This window comes from Nannospalax galili, unplaced genomic scaffold (genome assembly GCF_000622305.1).
Source record: "Nannospalax galili isolate Female #2095 unplaced genomic scaffold, S.galili_v1.0 scaffold538, whole genome shotgun sequence".
NCBI classification, from domain to species: domain Eukaryota; kingdom Metazoa; phylum Chordata; class Mammalia; order Rodentia; family Spalacidae; genus Nannospalax; species Nannospalax galili.
The window spans coordinates 567572-580793 of NW_008343842.1; the positions used below are offsets into that span (position 1 = coordinate 567572).

Sequence of the window (13222 nt, forward strand, 5' to 3'; positions counted from 1 at the left end):
GTAATTAATTCAGGATCCGGTTTCTGCCTCGCGGGTTGCTATCCCTTATGATCTGGGTGTGGTGATCTACTACTGCATGCAAATGTTCTCTGCATGCGGTGTGATGATGTCGCCCCCTAGTGGTGGACAGCAGCAACACACAGCATCTCTGTGAAGATCCAGGATGCTCCAGGGGCCTTTTGGGTCCCTAGAAACCCAGTGAATGAGGATTTTTCCTGTGTGTTTTATTCAGAGAGTACCCTCAGGAGAGGAGAGGCAGAGAAGAGTGTGAGTTAGGAGAGCAGGGATGGGAAGAAACTCCGTCCTGTACCCACCCAGAAAGTGGCTCCAAGGCTTCTCTTTTCGCTACTAGAAGCAAAAGCGCACAGAGACGGAGACACAGAAGGGATTCAAGGAGACATACTAAGGACACAAAGCACAGAGCGTGGGCTATGGACGTAGTCTAGCATACATGAAGCCCTGGGTTCCATATTCAGCACTGTATAAACTAGGGGTGATGGTACACACCTGTAATCTCAGCGCTCCAGAGGTGGAGGCAAAAAAGGATAAAGAGCTCAAAGTCATCCTCAGCTACATAAAAAGTTGAAATTCAAAGGCTGGAGAGATGGCTTAGTGGTTAAGAGCACTGGCTGCTCTTGCAGAGAACCCAGGTTTGGTTTCCAGCACCCACATGACAGCAAACAACCATCCTTAACTCCAGTTCCAGGAGATCTGATGCCCTCTTCTGGTCTCCATGAGCATTGCACATACATAGTACATACATGCAGGCAAAACACTCATATACATAAAAAAAATGTTTTTTAACGAAATGAGTTCAAAGCCAGTCTGGGCTAGAGACCTATGTAAAAACAAACAGAGGCTGGAGACATGACTCAGCAGTAGTCAGTCAGTAGTCAGTTAAGAACACTGACTACTGTTGCAGAGGACCCAAGTTTGAGTCCCAGCATCCACACGGCTGCTAACAACCATCCGTAACTCCAGTTCCAAGGGATCTGATGCCCTCTCCTGACCCCTGCGGGCATTGCACAACACGGATGCACTTACATACATGTATGTGCTCATACACATAAAATAAAAATAAAATATTTAAAAACAAACAAGATACCAAAGAAGTCACAAAGAAGGATAGAACACGTGCACATGCACACACACACACACGCAAAGCAGAAACAAAGTAGCATGCCCAGGCTCAACTCTGGACCCCACTGAGGCCTCAGCTGCAGGCAATACTCCCTAAGTGCTGCATAAAACCACCTAGTTTGCTGAACCTTCCATCCCAACTGTTCTTGAGACTCTGGTTACCATCTAACCTTGTCACCAGGTTTAAATAACAAGTAGGCTAAGGAACTGCCAGATGACTACAAGACAGGGCAAACAATTCTCTATAGAACAGCGACATCTCCCTGGGGACTCTTCATGTAATGACTTACACAGAGCATTTTAATTTAGTTTCAACACTTACATCAAGTAAGACGTGTACTGTGTAATGGCCACTCACACACACTCACTTACCTGCACTAGTTTGAGGTTCCAGGGCGGGTGGTTAATCAGACCTTCTAGCTGGACCTGGTGAGCCACTGCATCTTGCAGTTCCACATAAGTACTACTATCCAGTTGTAGCCCTGGGAACAGGTCATTAATTAAGCTGAGAAACAGGGGTTCATCTTCATCAACCTAGGGTGGCATGGGTTAAAACAAGCTTATTCAGTCGACAAACATCTCTTGGCTGGATGGGATATACATGGTCCTCACTACTTCATTTCCAGAGAATCATTTATTAATCTCCTAGTCAGAACAATGTGTCCAAAGTTTGATTACACTACTTTATCATAATATGGAATGTTCTGCTTTCCACAGACTGGTGTTCATATTAACCTTAAAATATGCAATTTATTGTCCCAATATTGATAGTTCATCCAAAGTACTTCATTCATCCATAACCCTCTATGACGTCATCCAACATTGGTTTGGAAAATTCCATCAGTGTGGAGTTTTGCCTTTTTTAAGGAGTAGGTTTGAATAAACTGAGTCCAAATCTTCATTTGCTCTGTCTGTAACACAAAGATTTCCCCTTTCCCAACTTCCAGCCCCTTTTGATCTCCTATCCTCTGGAGTTCCCCTGGTGTTTTCCTTTTTATTAATGTGGGCGTGCACATGAGTGCAGTGCCCCATAAGGCCAGAAGAGGGTGTCAGATCGCCTGAAGGTAGAGTTACAGGAGGTTGTGAACTGCCCAACATGGGTGCTGGGAACTGAATTCTGGTCCTCTTTGGAAGAGCAGCAAGAGCTCTTAACCACTTGAGCCACCTCTCCAGCATGTATTGATGCTTTCTTGACTATTTGTCCAAGAGTTTCAAGTATTTGGATGTTTAAGAAGCAGTTGGGTGTGCTAGAAGGGACAGAGGATCTGGCATCAGAACGCCAATCCTCCTACCTCTCAGAGTTCTCCTACAGGCAAAAGTGACAGGTCAACGAGCCATCCACCTCCCACAGAGCTGCTGAGAGGCTCAAACAAAAAAAAAATACATTTGAGAAGGCTTTGCAAAGCAGTAAACTACAGAGATGTTAGTGGTGAGCTTGGAAACTAGAGCTTAAACTTCGTACACACCATCTCTCCCCCAACCTATACACCCAGAACTCAGCATGTGGCACACAGGAGTCCATCTAACAGCACATAAACCTGGCCTCGTTGCTCCCTCCATAATAAACATGAAAGCAGTGAAATAACTTCTTTAATTCCTACAGGAAACATTCAGTACATTTTTGGAAAATAGAAACTGTATTGCTGTCTAGAGAGAGAGCTCTGAAGCTGAGCAAGTGACACACACAGCACAAAGTGTTCATAGTTTCCCATGAATCCAGAGTTTCATGCTTAGAGTTTGTTACTCCATGAATATGGTAGGAAACTTTATGGGCTGTTTAGATGGCTCAGCAGGTAAAAGTGCTTGCTGCCAAAACTGATAAATCTGAGTTATATCCTTGGGCACACAGTTGAAAGAAAGAAATGACTCCTGTAAGTTGTCTCTGACCTTCATATGAGTGGCATGGCATGCATGTGCGTGCGCGCACACACACACACACCACACTAAATGATGTGATTATTTTCAAAGGAAATGGAAGTGTTAGAGAGATGGCTCAGCAGTCAGGAGCACTGGCTGCTCTTTCAGAGAACCTAGGTTCAATTCCCAGCACTCACATGACAGCTAATAACCAAGTAATTCCAGTTCCAGGGGATCCATCACCCTCTTCTGGCTTTTGTGGGCATTGCATGACACAGGTGCACTTACATACATGCAGGTAAAACACTCAGATACATAAAATCGAAATCAATAAATAAAAGTTTAAAATAAGATTTTTTTTTAAAAAAGAAGGAAACTGGATTAAAAGTTTGGAGGGAAGCCTCCTTTACTGCATACAGCTGATAGGGGAGCCACTTCACCAAATGCTGATCTTCAGGGGACTGAGGTTTCTGGCTTTCTTCTGGAAGCACACTCATTAGCTTTGTAACTACTGGTGTTCAGAGCTCAATGTGAACCAGCCCCACCCCCCAACCCCATGTCAGATGAATAGAAAGAAACTAGGTCAAATCTCAGAAAAGATGTGAATTCAGGAAACTATACCAGTTTAGACAGGTTCATGTCTCGTAGTCCCCTCATGACAATACTTAGTTCACTGTCTTCTGGTCTGGCTCTTTTCTGGGATCCAAGGGTTCTCAATACAGATAGGATATTTCTCAATCCAAAGTCATAATGGACCTACGATGGGAAAAAAGATGGGAAAGATATTGGAAGATATTCTGCTGTCATTTTGGAGTAGCTGAGCTCCTTTTCTTTTGACTCTAAACATGATCATTCCATTGGAAAAATCAAGTTCTAATGACAGGATTCGAACCTTAACTTTCATTTCAGAATAATATAGACGGGTGTATTCTGAGTGACAAACAAGTAGACTTTAAATGCATAGCCTGTAAGTCACACATTTTAAGATTCCATTTACAGAACATCCTTGAAATCACATTACAGGCAGAGAAAAAGATTGATGGCTGCGACAGGCTAGGGATTTGGGAGAGAGAAAGATGGGGCTATAAAGATGTGGCATGAGGGAACCTTGTGACATAGTTCTGTGTGTTGGTGGTGGTGGCAGATAGATGAATCTTCAAATGCGATGCACTTACACACACACACACACATGCACACACACACGCACACACCCCAAGAGTACATTATATGAGTGGTGAAACCCTAAAGCACTCTGTGGATTGTTCAGTGTCAGTTTTCTGGTTGTGTTTCTATCTCTGGTTATGAAATGCCAAGACTGGAGGGAAAAGGTGAAGGGTACTCATCTCTCCCGGCATTTGTTTGCAAATCCCTGGAAATCTACATGTATTTTCAAGTAAATAAGTCTTTAAATCAATAGGTCAGGTTCATTATAAATACATTTAGGAACAAGTCCATGAGATTTGTTTTAAGTTCACTGATTAGCATCTATCAAAGTAAAATTCCAAAATAAAACCCAAAACTCAGGACCTGGAGCGGCGGCTAAATGCACATACTGCTCTTGCAGAGGACCCCAGTTTAGTTTCCAGGATCCCCTTCAGGCAGCTCAATTTCCTGTAACTCCAGCTCCAGGGGAGATCTGATGCCCTTTTCTGGCCTCCACAGGTTCCAGCACTTACATCTGCCTACCCACACACTCATACACATAGTTTCTTAAAATAATAGCCTAAACTCTCTACCTATGTATAAAATAAACACACACTTACCTGTTTAGTAAGTTGCTCTTCACAGAGTTTGTAAAGAACATAGAACTTTTGAGCCAAGATAACATTTTCAAGAAAACCACAGCTTGCAAGTTTAACTCTCATAATGATCTGAAAGTTAATACAGTGAGACATTTTTAAGCAAATTTAGTGGAAAAATATTATAATATGTATATACTATCCTTTTCAATCCTGGTACATACCTGTCTATCAGGAACCATCATTGCCACAGTTCTAAACTGAATTTTTAAGTTTTCTGGCAGTTCCTGTCGCCCGGCATATCCAGGATTCTAAGGGTTAAAATATATTTAATTTTCAATTATTGGTACAATTTTCATTTCCTGGATTAAAATACATTTCAGACCCCTAGTTCATATTCTAAGGTAGTATTGAAAAATATTGGATTCATAAGATGTCCTTGCTTTCTCAAAAATGTATATCGGGCCATCCATATTTAATAATATATCACTGCTCTTTTTAATATATCCATTTTCAGAACATTATTAAAGTCACACACAATTTGGAGTAGCAAAAACTAAGCATCTGTGTGTCCGTTGGTTGAAAAAAACAGAAAAGGGAAGAACAGAACTGAATAAATATACCTGAATAGTTACGGTCTAAGATATGCTTAGACCATGAATTGAGATTTCGGCTCCAGATCTTACCGAGGGGATTCTCATTTTATCGCTTTGATTTTTCTCTGTAGTCAGAATTATAAAACTCTTTGGTTGACAGAGGATCATTTCAAAATACCACAGGACTGAAGAGAAACGAGGAGGATGAAGATAAATACAGCAAAGAATCAAAGGACAGAAGGAAAGGAAACTTGAACTTCCTTGTAAGTTACAACAGATTGACGCTCGGTCAGGTCCAAAGGAAAGCTTTAGGGGTTCGAAGACAAGTGACAAATAAATAGTCAGTTTAGGACAGTTTTTTAGGAAATAGCTCCTGAGCATTCAGTGGGTCCTGTCAATAGACTTTGGAAATACAGGGATTTCTGGTGTTCTTGAAATGTTCCTGTTTCCCTTCCTTAGTCATAAACCCCAGTTACAAGCTGGACATGGCACTACTTAGATTAAAAACTACACTTCCCAGCTTGTCTTGCAGTGGGTGTGATTATATTCTACATAGTGAAATGCAAATTTCACACACACACACACACACACACACACACACACACACACACACACACACACACACGTGCATGAAATACCCTTGATGTTTGTTGGGAAGGAGACTGATTCAATCAGTGGGCTCTAACCAAAGAGATGCTTTCTGCTTTAAGGTCACGGCTTTAAGGTCATGCAGTGATCTTGAAGATGAAAACCATAGTGTAGTAGATTTATATTGTAAGAGAATGAGTCCTTGATTGTTAAGCTACTTTTTGATTGTTTGAGGCAGAGTCTCCCTGTAGCCCCAGCTGGTCTGGAACGCACTATGTAGATCAGGCTGGACTCAGTCTCACAGAGACCCACCTGCTTCTGCCTCCCAAGTGCTGAGATTAAAGGCATGAGCCACCACCCCTGGCTTAAGCTACTGTTTTTTATGTCTCAGTTATTCATAGTTTAACGTGATAGCTAAGTAATATTTCTAATATTCTTTTGAGACAGGGTCTCTTGACTCCCAAGCTAGTCTAAAACTCACTATGTTGCCAAAGATGACCTTGAACTCCTGATCCTTCAGCTTCTACCTCCCAAGTACTGGGATTACAGGTATGTCCCATCACATTTAATTTTATACTAGATGTGATGCTAGGGACTAAATCTAGGGCTTTATGCAGCTAAGCAAGCACTCTACCAACTGAGCGACCCCCCAGTCCTTTCATCTTATTCTTAGTCCAGGGAGAATGGTGAAGTCCTTGTAAAGTTTTTGCCCTGAGTTCATTTCTTCAGCTAGTTTCCTGAGTTAAAACTGATAACTTCGGGGTTATTATTATCTTCCCCTAATTATTTTAATACACAATTGCTTAAAAATAAAGCTTACCAGAAACGTTAACTCCTATAACTTATCTTTGTTCCCTGGCGCTTTCTAAGTAGTACTTTGTGTTATCTTGTAACCTAAAGAGTTAACTTCAAAACTAGTACATAAAAATATTAAACTTCACTCATCATGAACTTTGCTTCCCGAATTCTAGCCTTTGGTTTTCAGTATTGATAATGGCGTATCTCAAAGCTGTCTTCAACCGCACAGTGACACAATTTATATAACTTTTGGGGATAGAACCTTCATAACCTATTTTGAAATTTTTAATGTATTTCTTTCAATTAGCAGTCAAGGAAAAAAACTAAGTATAGAGGTTAAACGTGCAGGTTTTAGTGTTAGAATACACAAGAGCAGTGGGTTAAGGAGATGCTTCAGTGGGTAAAATGCTTGCTTTACAAGCATGAGGACCCGAGTTCAATCCGTAGCACCCACGTAAAAGCCAGGCTTATTGGCATGTACCTGTGACATGTGCTAGGAGACAGAGGCAAGTGGATCCTGGGGGGCCATGAGCTCCAGGTTCAGTTATAGACCCTGTCTCAAAAAAAAAAGAAAGACAGAAAGTGGAGGGGCTGGTGACATGGCTCAGCAGTTAAGAGCACTGGCTGCTTGTGCAGAGGACCCGGGTTCCATTCCCAACACCCACATTGTGGCTAACAACTGTCCATAACTCCAGTCCCAAGGGATCCAATGCCATCCTCTGACCTCCAAATGCATAGCACAACTCTGGTGCACCTACCTACATGCAGGCAATACGCTCACACACATAGAATAAAATATTTTTTTAAAAAATAAAGTGAATATCAACCAACAGAGGAAGATTCCTAATACCTACTACCTCAGACCTCTACATGCACATGCGTGGGTGCACACACCTGCATACACAACACACACAGCGCACACACAGTGCCTCAGCTGGCAAACGCCCAACCTCAGAGGTTATCAGAGCTACAGGAAGAGACAATCAGCATTTGATAGTATGATTGACCGAATGGTGCTGGTCCTTCCTCCTTCCGGTTACTTTTCACACTCTATCTTTCAGCCTCCTTAATGGTAGATGCAGTCATGCAAGTCCCTTCTTCCCATAAAAGTTGTAGAGTGTCAGAAACTCTAACCAGAGCACAATAATTCCTGTCCTGTGCTCCTTTGCTACAGTCCCTACACTGAGACAGTGGCTACCTGATCAGTCTAGTGCCAGAATAAGGATGTACAAAGCAGACCCCAGTCGACCAGCTCCCACCTTAGTCAACCCACAGTAGACACGAGGCACAAAAAATAAAGACACATTCATGGTTTTAAGCAACTCATTTTCGGGGGTTGTTTGTTACAGTAGCGTAACATGAGTTACGTGACTCAACACATAAAACACACAAGTTCTCAATAAACAGTATCCACTAGTACTAATATATTACCATGATATCTTCTGTCTGAGCTACTTGTTAGTTCATTCTTATTAATTTTGCTATTTGACAATTTCATACATGGATACAATGTATGCTGATTGCATCTCCCCCGCAACCCTCTCTTATCTTCTCCACATCTTCTACCTGGGATAATTTTACTACTCAAAAGGTGGTTTGGAGAGATGACTCAGCAGTGAGAGCACTTGCTACTCTAGCAGAAGATCAGAATTCAGTTCCCAGCACCCATGTCAGCCAGCTCACAACTGCCTGTAACTCCAGCTCCAGGGCATCTGATGCCTTCCTTCTTCTGATCTCTGTAGAACCTGCACTCACGTGCACATACCCACGTAGACACACACACACACACACACACACACACACACACATAATTAAAAACAAAGTAAAATTTTTTTTAAAAAAAAGCACATGAGGGGCTGGAGAGATGGCTCAGTGGTTAAGAACACTGACTGTTCTCAACAGCCTCTTCTGTCCTCCACGGGCATTGCATGACATGGGTGCACTTACCTACATGCAGGCAATACACACATACACATAAAAATATAAAAATAATAAATAAAAATTTTTAAAAGCACATGATGAGAAAGTTCATGACAATTAAACCAGTCAACTTGCATTTAAAAGCTTATGTGTTTACCATCGTTAGGAAGATTCCAAACTCTGGGTTTAAATCAACACAATCACCATCTGAAAAAGTGAACTGCTTTTTCCTCTCTTTTCTTGCTGTCAAAACAATGTAAATTTGTTGGGCTGCCACGGATAATACAGGCAATTCAATTCTGTTAAACTCATCAAAACAGCCCCAGGATCCCGACTGTGCAAGACCTGACATGAAAAACAGTTAATTTGTAAAGTTTCATTCTATAACACACCTTCTTGATAGCAATAATTTCTCCAAAGTGCTCCCCCACCCCCACTCTACTTAAACATGATTTATGTAGTTTCAGGCCTGGCTGTTTCTAAGGACGTATTTCACTCCAGCGATAAGGAAATGCTTAATTATGTTTATCATCACCGAGACAATAAGAATCATACAGCGTCAAAAAGGAAAGTGTAAATATGTCACTGTCGGGGATACCACCGGATGATAAAATCAGATCCAGTCTAAAAGGACCTTCAGCGAGGGTGGAGATGGATCGAACCCAAGTCTCTGGAGAAAATGGTAAAATAAAGGATGCCCTACAGGGTTAGATCCTTCTGTTCCTCTTGCAATGAAAGGGAATCTCAGTTTGCAGAGTGAGAAAGAAAATGGCCCAAGGGATTTTTTTCTTTCTTTCTTACAAAACCAAGCAACAAAGACACAGACCTGGGTACTGTGAGCACAGCTCCTTGTCGATTCTCTGCGGATGAAAACCTTAGTTTTCATCACCTTCGGCTATATGAAAAGTTCCGATTTCTTTTGCGATGATCCACCCCCCTTTCCTTTCTCTCCCTTGGGAATTCCCACCCTAAGGATGTTGGAACGTTTATATCGATCCCTCTGACTCCAGTTTTTCTGTCAAATTTTCTATCTTCTTGTCTTTCTGTAATACATTCCCTTGGTTTGATATTCCAACTCAAGAGACAGTAGGAGTTTTTGCCCCTTTTAAATTGCATTTTTATTTTCCAAGTATTCCAACTGTTATTTTCCCCTAATAGCCTGTTTTTCTTCATTTGGTTGAATGTAATAGTCTTGACTCTCTTTGACGCCATTAGTCTTACTTACTTTTGAGTTTTCTTCTGTTTCTTTAATTCAACTTAGCAGTCTGTATTCTCTCTCTCTGCGCTCATTTTCTTCTTTGAGGCAGGGTCTCATGTATCCCAGGCTAGCCTCAAATTCACTCTGTAACCAAGGCTGACCTTGATTCTCCTGCCTCAACCACGAGTACTGGGATTACAGGTGTGCACAACCACACACAATTTATATGGTGCTGAAGCTTGAACCCAGAGCTTCATGTAACCTAGGCAAGCACGCTAGTAACTAAACTACATCCCTAGCCCTGTGTGGTCTCTTTATTGTTCTGGGTACCTTTCTAAGTTTGTCCAGTGTTAGGTTATAAGACCCCGCTTTGCCTAGCTAATGGTTTTTCAGTGTGTTAACCATATGCCTTCCCCAAATGCAAATTCCTTTTGGGGAACGGCTGCTTGCCTCTGGTGCCTTGGATGAAGGGATGGGAAAGACAGGAGAGCATGCCCTCTGGGGTTGGGGCTGAGGCTCCTATCTGGGGGTGACCTCTGACAGGACTCCCATCTTAGAAAGTTTTATTACAACTCTCTTATGTGTATGAGTGTTTTACCTTGCATGTAAGTGCACCTGTAGGTGCATAGGCGTCAGATCCCCTAGAACTTGAGTTACGAATGGTTGTTAGTCACCCCGAGGGTGCTGGGAACCAAACCCGGGTCCTCTGCAAGAACAGGCAGCTCTTAACTGCTAAGTCAGCTCTCCAGTCCTGGGTTGCAGCATTATGTGGAGGAAGCATGCTGGAGACAGTCACTTCCTTCCCTTTTTCTCTGTGCTCTGCCCTGTGATTTTTGGCATCCCAGAGTTACCTTGTGCTCTGTTCTGCTTCTCCCAACTGTCCCCAATTCTCAAGTCAAAAATGATTCACAGAACCCTTCTCCTTGATTAGAAAATGGTATGGGGCTAGAGAAGGCTCAACAGTTAAGAGCACTAGCTACTCTTACAGAGGACCCACGTTCAGTTCCCAGCACCCATAAGGCAGCTCACAGCCATCTGTAACTCCAGTTCCAGGGGGTCTGACACCCTTTTCTGGCTTCCATGGACACTGCATGGTGCAGGTGCACTTATACATATACTAGCAAAACACATATACATAAAATAGAAATAGATAAATAAATTTTAAAAAATAGTTTGAAGCATTTCAACACACCAACGAATTGAAGTAACAATATAATTGAAGTACAAATTCTGCCGTATCTTTTTTTACTGCTAAGTAGCATAGTTATACAGAACTACATGCATTTTCTTTTGTATAAAAACATAAATTATATGTTCATAATTTATGTGTCCAGACTATTAAAAGCAGTTATCAGTTCTGTTTCCAGTTACTTGCTGTCAAAAGTAATGCTGGTGTAAGCACTTAGATACAGGAGCAGGCATAGCTGAGACTGGACATGTGTGCACTTTAAAATAACACCAGTGGATTTCCACAAGATTTTACATGCCCACCAGTGGCAGACGTTTCCTTGACTCCACATCCCTGCCAGTGGTCAAAAATGTCACACTTCAGGGGCTAGGGAGATAGTTCAGTGGTTAAAGCATTTTCCCTGCGAGCATGAAGACTAGAGTTCAAATCCCAGGAACCCACATAAATACCAGGCAGACATGGCAGCACGCCTGTAATTCCAGCCTTGAAGGCAGAGACAGGATCTCCGGAGCAAGCTGACTAGTAAAACTAATCATATCGGAGAGCTCTGGGTTTAAGAGACACTGCCTCAGTCAATGAGATGGAGGAGTGGTTGTGGGTAATTCCCTACATCAACCTCAGGCCTCCACATGAGTGCACATGCACGCACACGCACACACATACATAGAGATGAAAATGGAAAAAGGAAAAAATGTTGCACTTCAGTTTTTGTAAATCTGCCAAGTTCAGAAATGGAATCTCATTAGAACACACATTACTTTGGTTGCTGGCCCTGTGGTGATCTTCATCTGTGAAATGCCTTTTCCTCATTTTTCTGCTGAGTGATCTTCACTCCTGGATTCCCAGGCAGCATTCAGACATAAAAGATATTAACTCTTTGTGGGCTAAAGCCTTTTCTAAAGCTCCACTGTCTTTTGAGTGTTTGTTGATGAATAGGTTTTCTCTTAGAGAGGGAAAAATGTGTCGGTCTTTTCTTTACAGTTTGGAATTTTGGGGGTTAAAAAGATTGATACTCTAAAAACAAAGGCATTTTAATCTACTACCTTCTTCTAACACAGCATGCAATTTTGCCTTCCACAGGCCTTAATATTAAGGAAGCCTGACTTTTGTATACAGTGTAAGGCAGGGATCCCACTTCCCCAGCTAAATATTAATCATCTCTTAACATAGAACCACTTATTATACAGGCCATCTTTTCATCTTGGATTGGCAGGTGCCCTTGGTCTGATTCTTTGGTCGCTATTATGTCCTTTGGCCTATTTATCTGTCCCTCTAACAGCACGGTGCCTTAATTATGCCTCTAAATGATACTTCTGAAATTTTATAATTAACTTTTTTGTAATTGATATAAATAAAATTGATTTCCTGCTGATATTACATATGAGTAGGCTTGCTAAATTCTATTTTCCTATAAATTTCTTGAACTTTCCCTATTGAGTTTCTTTTATAGTCTACTATATCATTGGTAACTAATAAACACTTTCTTTCCCTTCTTTGTATTTGCTGTTCTTACTGTCCTGTGCACTGGCTGGAATTGCAATGCTGTGGTGAACAGAAGTTATAACAATGACAATCCTAGTTTTAGATCTCAAAGAGAATCTGTTCACATTTTCAGTCGTATGGTGCTTGCTGAGGGTGTCCTGTATCAGGTGAGCCATGGGGACAGACAACTAGGGAGACATTAACAAACAGCCAAACATTAGTCAGAGATCTGGGGAAGAGGCATGTTTCAAATGTTCGAGAACCATCAGGAAGATCAAAATGACTTTAGTAGAGAGAGTGGTGTCAGAAGGTCAGACCAATGCAGCAGGGATACGGGAAGGAGTGTGTGTGGTTCTATCATATGAGACAATGTGGGCTCATGTAAGGATTTTGGCTTTGACTCAGTGAATCCACTAGACAGCTTCCAGCAGGAGCGTGTTATGCTCTGACCTACCTAAAGAGGAGCTAGTGAGAGATGCTTTGAGACCAGAGTAGAGGGCAGTGGTAGACCCAGGGAGACGAGACCGGTCAGGAGGCTTACTGAAGTGGTCCAGGTAAGAGATGACAAGAGGCTTGAATTAAGATGACAGCCATGGAGATAAGAGGTGGTGAGTTCAGGGGCTGTATCCTTTTTTTTTTTTTTTTTTTTTTTTTTTTTGAGACAGAGTCTCCCTGTAGCCCCAGCTGGCCTGGAACTCACTATGTAGACCAGGCT

At 41.9% G+C, this 13222-nt stretch overlaps 1 protein-coding gene across 1 annotated transcript in view; it reads right to left on the reverse strand.

Annotated features, from left to right (window-relative positions):
• The window catches only part of Dnah8 (dynein axonemal heavy chain 8), a 308707-nt gene that overhangs the window by 154984 nt on the left and 140501 nt on the right, over window positions 1-13222 (reverse strand). The window contains exons 43-47 of the mRNA XM_008840196.1: window positions 8796-8983; window positions 4961-5047; window positions 4761-4868; window positions 3619-3753; window positions 1513-1674 (exon numbers count right to left, since the gene is read on the reverse strand). Coding sequence (XP_008838418.1) covers window positions 1513-1674; window positions 3619-3753; window positions 4761-4868; window positions 4961-5047; window positions 8796-8983 — 680 coding nt within the window. The remainder of the gene's footprint in view (window positions 1-1512; window positions 1675-3618; window positions 3754-4760; window positions 4869-4960; window positions 5048-8795; window positions 8984-13222) is intronic.